The sequence below is a fragment of the Pogona vitticeps genome, chromosome 10, assembly GCF_051106095.1.
Source record: "Pogona vitticeps strain Pit_001003342236 chromosome 10, PviZW2.1, whole genome shotgun sequence".
Taxonomy (NCBI): Eukaryota; Metazoa; Chordata; class Lepidosauria; order Squamata; family Agamidae; genus Pogona; species Pogona vitticeps.
Window position 1 is genome coordinate 219735 of NC_135792.1, and position 16622 is coordinate 236356.

Sequence of the window (16622 nt, forward strand, 5' to 3'; positions counted from 1 at the left end):
TTTGCTTGGTTTTCCTTTATGGTCACTGCTGAAGCGAAGAGACAAACACAATGGTCTTCAAAACACAATTTGCTTTTGGAGTCCATGATTCATGCGGTCCAAGAGCATAATGAACCGTTAACATTGTTCTTCAGGGAATGCCGCAACACAGTCCGCAATTGTTCTTCCATCCCAGTGGCGTTTTTATCTAGTTCGAGACACTCTCTGTACAATGAAACTGTTCATTTTCCCTCCCAGTTCCTTTCAAAGAGAGGATAAAACTGAAGTAACTTTGGGCAACAGAAGAAAAGGTTCACAGATACATGTTCTGCTTAACTGACTCATTACCTTAAAAACATGCTTTGAAAGTTGGAAACGTAAGAGCTTATACATTCTTTTTGCTTGGTACGCTAAGCTGAGGTGGGAGGTGGAATGGGGAAACACAGATCAACCCTACAAGAATCCCATCATTCCCCTATTATACTAATCTCAGGATAAATCAGATTACTTTGAATATAGAAACAGAAGAAACGGTAGAGAAATCAACTTCTCTCTCATTAACATAAATCACGAAGACAACTTAAAAGTCTGGGCACCAATCCAGTTTCCTGAAAGCCACGTCAATGCCAGCTGGGGGCATCGCTTGTCACCACCACAGGTGGAAAGGCAGCAACTGCCTTCCCTAAGTGACAAAACTGTCCAGCAAGCAAGCAAGCAAGCAAGCAAACTCTGCTGCCCTCTCTACACACCCTCCTAAAATAAATCAGTCTGAGGATATCTGCACAGCCTTGGCCATATTCTAATTTCTGCCAAGCTTGAGTTATATTTGGCAGAAAGGTCCATCAGTCTATACCCTTGCCGAAAACAAGCCTTGTTCTATCCACTGACTGGATGGAAGTGAACTGAAATCTGTTACCTAGGGTAGAGCACAAGAATGAGAAGACTGCAGAAACATGAACACAAATTATGACAGTAAATTATGCCACCAAAAAGGGTTCCGGCTTAAAGAACAGCCAATGTAATGGCTACATAACTGCTTACCCTGTTGTTTAAGCACCACCTTCAAAAATGAACATGGTTGCTGAGGCTTAAATGCTAAAACTGTAACAGAGAACTCCTCAATACTGTTCTGTAACGGTTGAGAAAATCTGAACTGCGCAGAAAGCTGAGGCTTTGTTCCAGCACACGCCAGACCACAGGAGCGCCATAGCAGAAGTGACTTCCAAGCTGCCGCATGTTGCCTCTGTTCCATTTGTACTGACAATTTTGTTTAAAAATGTGGTTCTGTTGTGTCTTGAGATCAGTCTACTGGCTGAAAACAAAGGAACCTCTTGATAAAATACATGTATAAGAGCCTCAGCCGCAAAAGTAAATATATATGCTGCAAGCACGTACATATATATATTTACATGAAGTCAGTTCCACTGAGTTGAACGGAACTTTCTTCCAAGTAAGTGTGCTTAGAAATATAGTCTTGAGCTTACTCACTCCACTGCTTTATGGAATAAGGCTATTTTTACTCTATTACAGCTAAGCCATGTCTCCTTTCTATAAAAGAGTGGCAAAAATGTAGTTAAGTTGCAACTAGAGGAGGCCCACTGAATCAGTGGAAATTACAAAGGAGTTGAATGGTCAAATCCCCATTGTTTCAATGGGACTAATCGTGACTTATTACTGGATTCAGTCATCCAGTAAAAAATACAAAACTTGATAATGCGACAGCTGATGCATTCCAGAGGTAGACAGGATTGGAACAGAGTGCTCCGCTGAAAAAAAGCTAATATCTAGAGAGTCCCACCAAGTAGAGTAAACCCACTGAATCAAAAGAATTTACAAAAGTGTGAATCTACCACATCCCTATGGATTCGGTGGGTATACAGTACTTGACCTGGGACTAAGCATTCTATTAAGGCCTAGGTGTTTTGTTTGCCCAGAGCTTCAGCTTTGTCCCGCTGTGGGTTTTCCTTTTGGGGCTGCTCAGCCTGCAGACGAGAGCGGACACCAAAAAGGGGCCACAGAGGAGTTTTGGATGGTGGACCAGCCTGGGAATTCTCACTGGCCGGAAAGGTTTCGGGAAAGGACATTCTTCTGCTGCAGAAAGACAGATTGTTAGAAAGGAGGGAAAAAAGGACCAGATGCCTCCTCCAACGTTACGCATCTAGAGATACACTAAGGTAAATATGAAATGCGAGTTACATTTTGATTTGTGGTTTCCTGTCTAAAGATGTGCCGTATCCTGATGGGTGGCTTGATTGTGGGCCCGGTCAATGTCTTCCTCGCATCTGGGCAGAACCTTCAGCCGGTGATTAGTTGGAAAAGACGAGCGGACGGTACGATCCATGATCGGCTGAAGGGGTCGGAAGTTGTCCACCATCCTCTTCTCTTCCTCTCCCGCTGGTGTGAAAAGCAACATCCGAAACACCTCCAGCTGGGAAGGGAGAGAGATGGCCGAGTCTAGAGCTGAACTGGAACTGGAAGGGGATGGAGGGTGGGGCAGGGAATGACACTGCTCCCTCCCGAGCTCCTTTTCAGGAACTCTCTCCAGTTCTGTTGCTGATGATGGCTCAGTTCTCATCCAGAGCTGAGTTAAGGCGTGACTTTTGCTGTCCCTTCCCAACTACGGACAAACCCCCACCACTCTCAGGTGCAGTTGGCTGAGGCCGCAATGGGCCCCAGGTGTTCACGGGACGGACTCCAGCCTTTCTACTTGCAAGGTAGCCAAAGAGGTCTTAGACTAGGAGCTGTTTGTAGGCAGCTTCTGGGCTCACAATGTTTGTTCCCCTTCCCCACCTCCACCCCCAGCGAGACAATGGACCCCGGCAGGGAATTTCCACTTGCTGTACCTGATCTTCATCGACCTCAACTGGCTTCTTCTTGATGATCCATGTGACAGACTCTGAGAGCGGTGGGGTGGTCAGAGATCCAGAGTAAGTCCAATAATCGGGACACGACGGCAGCAAGCAGGACGGGTCAAAGTCCTCCAGCTCAACAATAGCATCCTAGCCGAATCAAGCGTCAAGACCAAGGATAGAACTGTGGAACTCAGTACATTAGGATACTGGGATAGCTGCTAACATGGATGGCTTGGGCTTTAAAAGGGGGCGGTTTGTGTTCATTGAGGCAGGGCTGGTTTGCCGCTACTAGTCAGGATGGCTAGAGACCACATTCAATGTCAGGGAGCCACCGAATGGAGGAAGCTGCTGCCCTCATGGCCCTGTCATGGCCTGCTTGGAGGTACAGGGCTGGCTCTCCATGCCAGGCTGCCACCCCCTCCAACGCTGTGGTGTTTCCGTAAAAATTCTTAGAAGAAACAAGGACAGAGAAAGAACGAGGGCCATGCATGATTCTGAGGGAAGGGGGGAGAAGGACAGCAACAGCCCTGCCCACCCCGGGCATATGCCAGCACTGCGGGAAGTTCCTTTTGGGAACCTCCCATGTTCTCCAGCCGCCACGCCTCGGTAAGACTCCAAAAGAGGATCTGCTCTTGAGCCTTGATGGGGGGGAAAGGTGCCCATTACATACACACACAGACCCAGAAAGACCTTGGGTGAAGTGCTGTTTGTTAACCTATACACGTAAATATGATGCACATGCAGATCAAGGTGTTTCCCCCTTCAGGCTGCTGGCAAATCCTTCAGCCCTGCTGAGCTTGCCAGTCCCACTCTAAAAGAAATGTCTCGTTCTCAGTGGGAGTGAGCGCTACAGGAAGTGAGAGCCTGAGAAACCCCTGGCCTTCTGGTTAACACACCAGGAGCACAACCCCCCCAGAGAACACTTCCTCTGCCTGCCGGCAAGTCCCTCCCTCCCTCCCCACCAACCACCATCCCCACCCCCTCCAGATGCCCAGAATTCCCAAGGCAGGAAAAGCAAAATACCAACTAGCCGCTGAATTCTCACTCTCTCAGACCAGGAGCCTCTTCCACTTCTAACCCGTTCAGGAATATTAAATGAGAATGAAGCACGTGCGCATGCGGCATGCAGGCATGCTCTTTGTGTCAGTCTGGCCCAGCTTCTGAGCCATGCCAGAGCTCACCCACCATTAGCTGTACAGCAGAGATGTAGGAAAGTGTCCTATTACCTTGTGTTTAATTAACGGCAATGCATCAACTAACTTCTGTAGGCCACTGTGGTGAGCCCCAAGCTATTGGTGAAAAAACAGAAACAGGTAAGTTTTTACTCTTTGCGCTTCACAGGCTGACAGCTGACAGCTGAAACCCCTGCAATGCTACGCTGTGGGATGCGCAAGGACTGTGATGTTCATAATCAACAGACTGCTGATGTATTGCTGACTTACAGACAAATACTGGCAGTTTTCTTCCTTCCACTCTGGTAATGGAATGTGCCCAAAGTCCCTTTTTCCTTGTCCCCTTCCTCTAATTATATTTTATCTCCATTTATTCCAGCCCAACCTCCATGTTCTCTGACATCTCATAGATCAGTTACCCAACACGATGCATCCTTGCTTGTTGTTGTACTAATAATACCACTGTAATATTAAAATCATCCCTTTCCCATCAAAGTTAAAAAGATGACTTAAAAGCGCTTCTTTTGTTACTTGGTGAAGAACAGATCATCGGAATTGTAGGGTTTCTCACTGTCCTACCTTCAAAAAGACTCCAATGACAGCCAACCCATTCTCCTCCATCAATGCTTCTTCAAAACTGCCGTATCTGCAAGAATTCCAGTGTACCAAATGCAGCTGGAAGGGAACAATGGGGAGTGCTTTGCTTTAAAGGGTGTGAGGAACAGGTTAGGAGAATCAGCCACCCCTCTGGAGGGGGGGGTCCTAAAGGAGATGATTTGGCTCCCCAAGGGTGCTGGCCGCATATAAAGCACGTGGGGGCAGAACAGAAGACACAGATACGGAAAGATGGTTGGGTCCTGGGAATCCATTTAATCTGATAGACAGAGAAAAGAGATCAATTCCCCAGGGAACTAAAAGGACTGTCCTACCTACAGCCAACATTGGGGGCAACAGGTTCAGGTAGCCCTCCTATCACTTCGCCTCCTGCTCTGTTTTTTAAAAGTTAAGAAAATGGGTTGTGTGTGTGTTGAAATCAAAAGTGGATTCCTGGCTGCTTCCCCTATCCCTAGGAGGAGGTGGAGCAGCCTGCGGGAGGGGGTTCAACACTGGCCCTCGCCTCTTTACATCTGGCCCCATCTCACCCCACGACACACGTCTAGTGAGCCAAAAGCCTCCTTTTTTGGGGGGGCAATAACCCTCCTCCCCTTCCCCCCCTCCTTACCTCTGCTGGGAAGACCTTGCAATCCACTGTGTGCTCAGAGCCCCACTCACTGACGGCCCCCCAGTGAAAATGGAACTGCTTCAGCCGGTAGTTGTTCTCCAAGGGGCCACCTGTGATAACTGACAGAAGAAAAGACAGGTGTCAGGAGACAGGAGGGTGTGATTCTGCACACATCCCTGTGCGAGAAAGTTTAATCAGAGTCAAGGAGGAATGACTTCTGAACAGAGGCATCTGTAGAGTTCGGCCAAACAGACGTTAAGCACATCAGTAGCAGGATCTGCGAAATGGCACTGACCCCTTTGTTCTAAGCTGGGCACAAAATGAAGGGGCCAGAATCTTCCTCGGTCTTCTGAAAAAAGAGGGCATCTGCTGAAAATACAGGTGTTTGTCACAAGACAAAATTTGAAGAGATTATTGAAAAAAGAGTGAAATCAGAGAAAAAAAAAACAGAAAGAAAGGGAACTGTGAGTCAAATATATAAATTATTAATTCAAGCCGAACAGGATACACAAGGACTAAAATTCAATGACAATATGATTTGGATAAAAAAGTAATAGGTGAAGAATGGGACAAAATATGGTAATAGTAATAATGATTATGGCAGCAAGGTTAATTTTTTCAAAGAAACTGGAAAAATGATAATCAACTCAATGAGAATGGTATAGAGAACTATGGGGTATGGCAATTAATGATAAATTGATATGTGATATGAAAATAATGTAAGAAGAAGCTTATCAAAAAGTAATGATTTTAAGAAAATATGGAGTGTATTCCTGGAATATGTATTTTGGAGAGGGAAGGGGTATACACTGAGGGAAGAAACAATAAAGTTTGGGAGAGAAAATGAATTGAATGAAATTTAGAACATTATTAATGCTAGCCCTGAGAGTGATGGTGGCACTAATGTGATATGTAATTGTATTTATGTGTGTGTGTGTGTGTGTGTGTGTGTGTGTGTGTGTGTTAGTAGGTTTATGTTATGTAATTTGATAGATTACTTCTACTACTACTACTACTACTAATAATAATAATAATAAAATAAATAGCAGCAGTAGTAGTAAAAGAAAATATGAGTCTGAAGGCGATATCTGGGCTGGGGTGGGAAGGAGGAGTAGCGGACAGACAGCCTCTTTTCTGAGTCCTGTGCCCTTCCAAGTGAAACACCTACGCCTGCCTTCCCCTCCAGATTTGCTGCACTTCAACTCCCACCAGCCTCCCTACGGCTGCAGCCGTCCAACCCACTGGGCGCACACCAGGACCAGCACCACCTCCTGTGTGGTGGGGAGAGGGAGGCCAGTGGATGCTGAAGCCCTGGGGTCTGCCATCTCCCCCTAAGGCTGCGGGGAGAGGCCGCCTCCACAGCTCAGTACCAGCCAAGTCCCACCCCTGCTGTCCTTCCTGTCCAACCTGAAGAATAATCTGGAACACAAATATTTGTGCATTTCTGATTGGCTCTTTTGAAGCCACTGTCCTAATCCAGGTTTTCTGTCAGAGTCTTTAGCTCCTGAACCACACAAGCTGCTCGCAGTACAAACAAAACCTCTATGACTCACTGGCAAAATCTCCTGGCTGCCATTTCTAGCAGACCAGAACCACGCTCCAAGCCCCGTGTCCACCAGCAGAGGGCAACCCTGCACACACAACCCTCACAACATACCTGTCCTTCTCAAGTCCTCCTCCTTTTTGCCTTCTAGCAGCAAAACTAGCCTCAATTTAGGCAGGAACTCAATCTGGGCGTTGCTGCATTTCTACGTCTCCTTTATTCAGCTTCCTGAATTGCTCTTCTTTCTTAACTTCTAGGTTTAATCCTTTTTCTTCCCTCTTCTCTATCCGTGTTTCTTTTTTATTTTTGTTGCTCAGCAGAAGAAGGAGAGAAAACAAAAGAAGAAAAGAGCACCATAGGCGAATGAGGAAGGAGGCGTACATCGTGCATTTATGATTCAGAAAAACACAAAGAGAAGAAGCGGGAGAGTAAAGTAAGGAAAAAGCCATCTTTTTCAGTGCTGTCCCAGTCTAGCTCTTGTTAAAAGGATGCTCTGCATCAGTCAAAAAGACTGGGAAGTGCAGCACCAAGGTGGGTTTATTAAATCTTGACCTGGATGTCTAATTCTAAACAACGCATAAACACTTGACTAAATGCTGATCTAAAAAAGGAATAGGTTTGTATATACTGAGAAGAATTTTCAGACAGAGCTGACGATTGCACCATTTGAAAGGGTCTCATGGTGCAGAAGGATTTCAGAGGCAAGAGGAAAGCAGGTGAGCAGCTGAAGTTTATGGGGCAAAGTGACTCACCTGGGAGTGCACAACTGCTCTAGGAGTTTGCCACAACTGGCATAATCACAAAGTGGCCTCTCTGAATAACTTTTGGAAGGAAGTACAAAAGTAGACCAACATCAGGATGCAAAGAACTAAGCTGAGAGAGACTGCTCCTGCAAAGCAAGGCTCTCTCTTTCTCCTAGCAGGCTGTTCCGTCTCGCCCTGCATCTCTATCTGTTTTCAATAAACATAAGACGCCTACTGGAAGGACCTCCATGCCTGGACACAAATGCTGGATGAACTGGACTCAACTCAAATGCTTGCAATGCACGGCTCCCTGAATGAAGACTCGTAGATATTCCAGCCCCAAAAGGTTTGCATGCAAAGAACATTTATTCTACTTACAGGCCAGGCAAATTATCCCTGAATGGCTTCAAAGATGGCATTATCGTCCCTGTCTACAATGGCTGCAACCCATTCCGACATTAAGCACAGAACACTTTGTTTGGGAGAGTTAACAAAGATTTCATTTAAAGAATTGAGGAGGGGGGGCTTTTCAAAGGACTGCTTTTGTGGGGCTGCAGGGGTGGTCTCTATTCATTCCCTTCAGGTTTAAATATTTCCAAGGAGAACAACAGCAGAACATGCTTTCCAAAAAAGTGAGTGCTTATCTTGCCTTCAAGGTATTTTCAAGCATGTTATTGAAAAGCTTATCTGTAAATACAGCCCAAGTGATAAGCAACCTTTTATTTCATTAATGTTTAGTGCTGAAGCTATACTTCTCACTTGGAGAGATGAAAGCACAGAACTGACTCCAGAGCAGCTGTGCAGGTTTCTTCCCACCCAAACGGTCAAGTATATCCTGGCAGAAATAAGGCCAGTGTTCTCAAGCCCTCCATTATCATCCCTTAGAAAAGAGGGCAGTGGTCTCGCAATGTAATTACATCCCACGACATCTAGTGGCAAAGTCTGGCAGCTGCCTTTGCTACTGCACACCAAGTCCCACGACTCTTGCATGATGGGGAACACTGGCCTCTAAGCCTTAACCAGAGTTATGCGGGGAATGGTCGGCGTGGGTCACTTCTGCCACTCTTACTTGATTTGTCCGTGGAATCCTCAAACTCCACCAGGAAGGAGTACCCGTTGTTCCACATGTGGAGGCAAGTGGCTGGATCATAGCGTATTTCAAGGTGCTCCAGGCGGGGGTCAAAAAGGCTGTCGCTCCACTGGATGTTGATCGGGGACTGCCGGCTGCCTCCTGGAATGGTGAGCGGGCTTTGCCAGAGGGGATGCACTAGAAAGAAGAAAACAACATGAACAGACTCTCACAAGTGGCAAGAAACCCACAGGCCACGGGAGCAACAGAAAGGGCTGGCAAAGCTGCAGCATGGGAAGAACCAGGCCGCAAGGGGCCTGACCAAGCCAGGACTTTGGCAGCTTTACTGTAATGGAAAACATAGTAGCTTTCCTGGAAGAAGGAACCAGGAAGTTGCTTCCAAACACCCGGAAGGCTCCAAGACACACAAAATTCACTCTTCAATAGTGCCCAAAGGAAGGGCCTCTGTGAAACACTGCTTGACAAGCAAGCATGCAAAACCCATCAAGCCTCAAGCCCAGGCAGGGCAAGCGAGTCCCAGAGTTGGCCTGAGGTAGTCCTTAGGATCCTGGCCACCACCTCCCAACCACCCTAAGAAGGTCCATGGGTTCCCCAAAGGCAAACTGTGCCTAAGCAACACCCAGGTGGTGATGTGGGTGTTTTCCTCGCCCAGCAGGGCTGGAATCGGAGTGGCCTATGTTAGCCTCTGCCTCCTGCCCATGGCTTCCAACCCCATCTGAGTTGCTCAACGAGAGACTGAGCTCCTGCATCTGGTTCATGGCCCATTTGAGGGGCAGAGTCATCAGCCTGGTGCTGGGGTCTATTCGCTCCTCATCCCTGGGAGGGAGAACCCCCTTTGTAGGAGAAACTGAAGAAGACGCCTCTGGGGGTGGGGTGGGGGGGCGGCTGAAAAGTTCCTCTCCCATTCTGGGTGTGGCGGGGTGCAGCCTATAGGAAAGGCAATCCAAAGACTCTGGCTCTCTCCAAGGAAAAAAGGGCTGGGGGTGGGTGGCAGGGCCTCTGGGGGGAGCAAAGGCGGCGCGCCGGGGGGGGGGGGGAGAGGTTGATCAAAGAGGCCGAGGAGGATTCGGAGGGGAAAGAGCCGACCCTGGCAGGAGGGGAGTGCCTTGGGGTTCCTGGGGGGCGGGCGAGAGGGCAAAGGGCCTCTGGCCCTTCCCGGGGCGGCCTGGCGTGGGGGGGCAGGACTCCCTGCCTTGCTTCTCCTCCCCGGGACTCCCGAGGGGCTGGAGGAAGCCCCCTCCTTCCCTCCCTCGCGGTCACTCACCGCCGTCTCGCAGACGGTACGAGGCGCAGGCGCCCAGGCTGCACCACCGACGGCGCTCCGGGACCCGGCTCCCGCCGCTGCCGCCCGGGGGCTCCGCCGGGACCAGCGAGGCGCAGGCGGCCCGGCCCAGGCGGCGCAGGATCGCGGCCGCGACCATGGCGGGGCTCCTCCTGACCGCCCGCCGGCTTCCCTCCGCGGAGGCTGGCCCAGGCGGGCCCCCGCCCCGCCGAAAGGGAAGGAGCCCGGCCTCGCCCTGCCTTGGAGGCCCCCGAAGGAGGGAGGGAGGAAGGGACGGAAGGAGGCGTCGGGCAGACCGGCTGGCCGGCCGGCCGGGCCGCATTCCGGCGCCCGGGGCAGGCTTTTCCTGCGGCCGAACCCGGGAGCGCGCCCGGAGCCTCGGGGCCCAAAGCAGAGCCGCCCCCCCACCCCCGCTAACCGCCCCCTTGCCAGCGACTTGTCCTTGTTACTCATTCGCAAAACAACAAACCGTCAGATCTCCCGTCGGGCTACAGTACGTGCTAGTGCCATGTTTCTACACGCCTTGTTTTGTGTTGATTTTAAAAAGGAAACATCGTAAATACAAAAATGGCCCAAGCAGCTCCGTTAAACATGACAAGCTGAAGGCCGGCCATCCCTGTGCGGAAAGCCCACCCGATCGGGAAACCTGGTGGCTTGTGGCCGGGGCAAGTTCCCCCTCAGTCCTTGAGGAAATAAATCCCTTGCACTCAGGAATGCCTGGCCAACATGGAGGGGAATCCCATGGATTTAGCAGGAATCAGTTCCTCTAGGAGGGAGGGACGCCTGGACTCCACCTTCCAGGATTGCCAAATAGCGGGCAGCGGGCCTCCTTCGCCCTTCTCCCACCGGAGGAAACTGGGGACCTCTGCGTCTTCTTCCCTAGACAAGGCAAGGGGAGCCCCTCTGCAAAGCTGATCTTTGTGCCCGTCTTCTGTAACCCCCTCCCCAATCTCTCTTTTTTTGGGGGGGGGGAACCACAGAAGTTTGCAGCAGGAGGGGGGGAAGGGTCCCAGTCCTAATGGCATTGGCTACCAAGACCATCTTGAATCTTGGCCTGCCCACAGAACCATAGAATCCAATTCCGCTGCTCAATGCAGGCATCCAAATCAAAGCAGATCTGACAGACCGCCGTCTAACTTTTTGTTATCATCAATGCTGCGATGGAATGTTCTGTATCTTTAACCCTTCTGACAAGGCAAAACTGAATTGTAGAAAAGAAAGGCAACTGGGTAACAGAGTTCAGGGAAGATGCCCAAGACGTTGGAGCAGGGGCAGCTGTCTAGTAAAGATGGCAGGGGGCATGCCACCTGTTTCAAGATTTTTTTTGTATCTTACAATTACCGGAGCGAGGAAGAAGCCCAGAGGAACACTTTGTTATAACTTTCTGCTATTGGCAAGGCTTCTCAAGCAGCTGTCTTGGGTGAAGCTGCAAACGTTCCTTCTGAGGACAGTTCCCCCAAGAATCCCTCTGTCCGCACAGCCACTAGTCATGCTAGCGGCAGGTTGGAGAGCCTGTTATAGTCCAGAACAGCCAACTTCACAAACTCTCATCAAAAAAAGAGCCTGCCGTTTGCCTCTGTACTGGTTCCTTTCAGGGCCTGTGCTTTCATCTTCTCCTGATACTATAGTTAGAAAGTAGGGACATTCTATTTTTCCCCCTCCAAGTGTTTCCAGTTGGAAATAATAATAATAATAATAATAATAATAATAATAATAATAATAATAATAATAATAATAATAATAATAATAATAATAATAATAATAATAATAATAATAATAATAATAATAATAATAATAATAGATAGGGGGAGGAGGTGAATCAAAGGCAAGATTTTAAAAATAAGCTTTCAATCTATTTCCACAGGAAATCCCTCGAACAGGCCAAACCAGCAAGAGGTGGGATTGGGATGTGGGGAAGGCAAGTCTTCCTGAATCCACTCCCGGCAGGCTCGAAGGCTTTTGCCAGAGCAACACAAGCTGAGGCGACAGCCGTCACCATTTTTTCCGGGTAGAAAAGGCTTCTTTGACAATCTGGAAGAAGCTCCAGATAGTGAAGGCACAGCACAAATAAGTCACACAGTTTCTTGCCAGTGGCTGTCTTGCTGCGATCCATACCGTCTGCTTGTCTGTCAGAGTTCTGTTTGGGAAGAAAGCACTTCCTTCAAACCAGGAAATTGCCAACTTCACTTGGCTAAAACTTCAATCCCCTCTAGGCAACACAGAATATCACAGGCACCTTCCCTCTCAGTCACCCAACAGTCTCCTGTGTTTCTCTATTGCCTCATACACACTTTTTCTTAACAAGAAAAAGTATCTTTGGGAGAAAACAACAGCAGCAGAGGGTATGTGATCACGCAATCAAGTAATCCCATGCTTGGAGGGACCTCTATTTCACTTGGTAGCCTGAAGACAGGGAAGGCAAACGGCTTCTCTCTGTACGAAGTAAATGTAGAAGAAATCCGAAATACAGGCTAGATGTCCCTTCCAGCCCCTTTTCACCCACTAGGTCTTATCTATAAAATGGCAGCATGATAGAAATGCCTAAGAATTTGTGAAAGCAAACAAAGTAACAATTGTGATGTGGTTGGTTGATTTATGCTCCAACGTTGGGCACACTTACTCTGGCAGAATCCCCAGTGAAATCTGTGGCATGTATTTCGACTGAGCATGCATAAGATCCACTGCAAATATGAGAAATGCACAGAACTTTTCATTGTCCTCAGTAGCACTATAATCCATCCATCTGAGCACATGCGTCTACATAGCTATATACAGACACGTATACTTAAGGGAATAACTCAAGCTTAGGTGGTGTAGCAGTGTGGCACAGAAAGTAATGTTTCTAAAAGGCTGTTGCCATCTGTTTCAAAAAATATTTGTGAAGGTCAGAAAAGGGAAAAACACAGTCACTGAAACACACTTGAGTTATAGAAACGGTACATACCAAGATCAGAACAAATTACTAGCAGCTTAGATTGGATGAACAAACCCGCTTCCTGCCACCTATCTGGCCTTTCAACACAGCGGAGATGCCAGGGTAGGTTCCAAAGACAACGGCCTATGGGGCTGTTGGTGCATCAGTGGTGCCCATGGGTTGAATGTGAAACATGGGACCTCACTGGCTTCCTTCCTGAAAGCCCAGGTGAGCAGTGGGAGAAGATTTGTTCTGAGAATAGGAAGAAGAATCTGGGGGTGGTTCCTAGGAAGGCAGCACTGGCTTTGTGGCTCCCAACCACTCACCATCCCAATCCTGTCTCTCTGCACAGACCCCCTCAGTTTGGACCAGCTAGAGGGGAACACATTCTTTTACTAGCTTAGGGAGCTCGCTTTTAGCCAATGCTTTCCAGAAACACAGGAGGCTGCCCGAGACAAGAGTCAGGGGGTCAGCCCACTGGGTTCAGGATGGTCTCCTCTAGCTTTGCCCAGTCTGGCAGCTTTCAGATTGCCTGGGCTACCGTTTTCATCCTCTTTGGGCAACAACCACAGGCACTCTATCAAGGAAGACAAATGGGTTTCTGGGGATTCAGATGGGTGGTACTTCCCAGCAGCCCGGCATGGGGGATTGGACCGGATGCAAAATAAGGGCTCTGCCCTGAGCTGCTACAGCCCTCCCCACAGAGATGTCTCTAGAGACAAATGTGTAAACATCAGGAGGCTTTCAACACTCTGTTCAACCCCCAACTGATCTGGGTGAAAAGTCATATAGCCTAAACCTCTTTCCCTCTCCTTCCCACCACAGCCAATAGGCTCTGTTCTGCCCACCAACCCTGTCCCCACAGCACAGATTTTAGAGCAACTGCAAAGGCATTGCATTGCACATTTTTCTAAACCAGAGCAGGCTGCAAAGTGTTTCATAGTAAGTGGCTCACTCATCTGAATAGCAAGGTGATGCTACATGCACTTGAGTCTTAATAATAGCTTAATAATAATGCTTAAGCTAGGAGTGAATGTCCTTTTCTCAGGGTCAACCAGAAAGTCAGGATTCCTTTGAGTAAGGAGAAGGCCAGGTTTTCAAAGCCATGCTAACAAGTGGATTAAGGATGAAAAAGAGGGGGCCCTGCACATGTGAAGAATAGGTTTTCGCTACCATGAGGAGGCACAACCTATCCTTGCACACCTAAGACTGAGTGACAAGTCCCTGAGCTTTTATTCTATAAACTAATTACTGCAGAAAGGCTCTAGGCCAGGGATAATTTCAGCTGAAGTCTCTCTGACTACAAAAGACTTTTCGCACATCACTCTCCCATCCTGGCATTCTCCCTTCTTTGATGTTCAGAAAAACCTCAGTATTTACAACCTTGATTATTCAGGGCTCTGCTGAAGGAAATTCTTTTCAGTACAGCCTCCGGTGAGGAAATCATGTCATGTGCATATTTATATTTCATAACCATTAATGCTGCTGCCTTCTTTGGGCTCACAATTTGTACAATAATCACCAGCTTTCTCTGAAGGGTAAGCCTTAAACTTCATGCAGCTTTAGCCAGGGGTAGAGGATCACAATATTGGAGGGCGCCTCCTGGACCCACTTGCTGCTGAGTCCACCATCTTCCCTGTCTATCACATTTGTCTTCCACCAATTCCCAATCCTCCTTCATCTGAATCTAGTCCAGCATTTCAGCTGATTTGTTCTGCAAATTTGTTGAACAGACAGGAAGATAAAATTGTCTCACATCTTTGTCTGTGGGGAAGTATTCTCTTTCTCCACCTTTCCACACTCAATCATATGTAAGATTTGTGTTGTTCTTGCTCAGGATATGAAGAAAAGCAGAACTGGAACTTAGAAGTATGAACTTACAAATAATGTAGCCACCTGGAACACGATGATTCAAAAGCAATATAAGAAATGGAAACAAGGTTACTTTATTGTTATAATAATGAAAAATGCTTCTTAATTACCTTTATAAATTACTTTTAATTGCCATTTTTAGCACTTTAGAGGCAAGGATAGTTCAAGTTTCATTCTGTTCTGAGCAGTCCTGAGGGTAGGACAGCTTGGTTTCTTTCTTTCTTAAAGCAATATATAATGATTATATATATATAAAACTACCCCATCAAGCTCTGTATTACTTTTTAAACACTGTAACAGGTGACAGTGAATTATTTTTAAAATATCATGAGTAACAAGAACAGATCACTTTTTTTTAAAGATGAAGAAGGCTGGGACTAACCAAAACAAAATTTCCAAGCTCTTTTCCTTATCTTCTCCCCACAATTTTTCTGCTTTCCTGGCACAGGGCTGCCAGTAACAGCTCTTTTAACAAAAATCAAGCACATTATGGATACTTACAAGAAGCATATCTGTTTGTAATGGCACAGGCAGCCAAGCTGCAGGGTCTTCTGGCTGTTGGGTTCTGCCCCCAGAGCCTTTTCAGATGCTTGCTCCAACGTGCCAGGTTCATGATCTTCATGCTGGACTGGCACCAGTGCTTTGGCCAAAGGGACAAGCTCTCGGACCACTCAGACCCGAAATAAGGTGCTACGAAGAGTAGTGTTTAAAACCACCAGCGACCTCCAGTCCTGCTTATGAAGTATTCTGATCTCACTGAGAGACACCCCCCTTTTTTTTTCTTTTTCTAAAAAGCCAAACAAATAGTTAAATTTCAACTCATCTCTCCATGTTGTTCTTCGTTGGCTCACAGGTTTGAGTGGAGGTGCCCATAATCCCTTCCTTCTGGTCTTTCAGATCCAGCCATCTCCAATAAGTTCTCCTGGCCTTTGGTAGGACACTGTTGTCTCCTTGCTCTGTGTCAGTTGGCTTTGGAGTTCTACTCTATGGCATTTCAGCATCTTGTGTAGCTGCTTTTCTTCTATTAGATAAAGGTAAAGGTTCCCCTTGACAATTTTTGTCCAGTTGCGTTCGACTCTAGGGGGCGGTGCTCATCCCCGTTTCCAAGTCATAAAGCCAGCGTTTTGTCCGAGGACAATCTTCCGTGGTCACATGGCCAGTGTGACTTAGACACGGAACGCTGTTACCTTCCCACCGAGGTGGTCCCTATTTATCTACTTGCATTTGCGTGCTTTCGAACCGCTATGTTGGCGGGAACTGGGACAAGCGATGGGAGCTCACTCCGTCGCGTGGATTCGATTTAACGACTGCTGGTCTTCTGACCCTGCAGCACAGGCTTCTGCGGTTTAGCCCACAGCGCCACCACGTCCCCACTTTCTTCTATTGCTTGATTTAAAAAAAAAGTTTTTTTTAAAAAAAGGTTTTTTTTCATCCATGCTAAACTGTTTACAGATGGCGAACAGACCCATGGAGAACAATGGGGTTGTAAAGGAAACTGATGGCATGTGGATCTTCTCAGCGAGGGGAGCTGTTGCAGTGTTTGGCATATGGCTCTCATGTTGGCTACAGGCAGAATGAAAACAGAGACCCCCCCACCCCACAGCTACAAGCATCAATATTCTTCCAAGAGCCCAAATGCTCCTGGAATGTTTACTTGCAGGTAAACCACATTCACCACAGCCTCAGGCAACTGTTGTCAAAGGTTTATGAATGAAAAAAAAAGCTTGGCATCAGATTCTCTCCTCAGAGGCTCTTCAGCTCTTTGTTTCAAATGTGTCACGGGAGATCCAAGGTCCAGGGCATCCATTTTATGGTCTTACTGACCAAACCTATGGATGAGGAAGCTGGAGACACTGAAGAACTTGACAGGACCCGCCCCCCCCGCTCCAAAAATACATTCACTTGAAGTGCAGATCCGGAGGAAGGCATGGACCACACCAAAAAGACATGTGA

General features: G+C 47.7%; 1 protein-coding gene across 5 annotated transcripts; it reads right to left on the reverse strand.

Annotated features, from left to right (window-relative positions):
• Nucleotides 1-16583, reverse strand: CA5A (carbonic anhydrase 5A). 5 transcript variants are annotated; one of them, XR_012081312.2, is made up of 8 exons: nt 9866-10220; nt 8581-8778; nt 5226-5344; nt 4583-4678; nt 4058-4120; nt 2823-2875; nt 2176-2407; nt 1-2070 (listed from the first exon to the last, which is right to left on the reverse strand). XR_012081312.2 is itself a non-coding variant. In XM_072980931.2 (8 exons), the coding sequence occupies exons 1-7, from the start codon at nt 10203-10205 to the stop codon at nt 2198-2200; spliced, it is 1182 nt and encodes a 393-aa protein (XP_072837032.2). In that variant the 5' UTR covers nt 10206-10220; the 3' UTR covers nt 1-2070; nt 2176-2197. The 5 variants fall into 5 exon arrangements, 4 of the variants coding, with proteins under 4 accessions (XP_072837032.2, XP_020643917.1, XP_072837035.2 ...); XM_072980931.2 differs by having other exon boundaries at nt 2823-2978; XM_020788258.3 differs by lacking the exon at nt 9866-10220 and adding an exon at nt 15171-16583 and having other exon boundaries at nt 1-2407; nt 2823-2978.
• Nucleotides 16584-16622: the final 39 nt, after the last annotated feature.

Excerpts from the sequence above, each read along its gene's own strand:
- CA5A (XM_072980931.2), bottom strand. The coding sequence starts at position 10,205 with ATGCGGCCCGGCCGGCCGGCCAGCCGGTCTGCCCGACGCCTCCTTCCG. Across the intron at positions 8,779-9,865 it reads GTACCGTCTGCGAGACGGCG|TGCATCCCCTCTGGCAAAGC; the intron begins GTGAGTGACCGC and ends TCTTCTTTCTAG. Across the intron at positions 4,679-5,225 it reads GCAAGGTCTTCCCAGCAGAG|CTGCATTTGGTACACTGGAA; the intron begins GTAAGGAGGGGG and ends GTTCCCTTCCAG.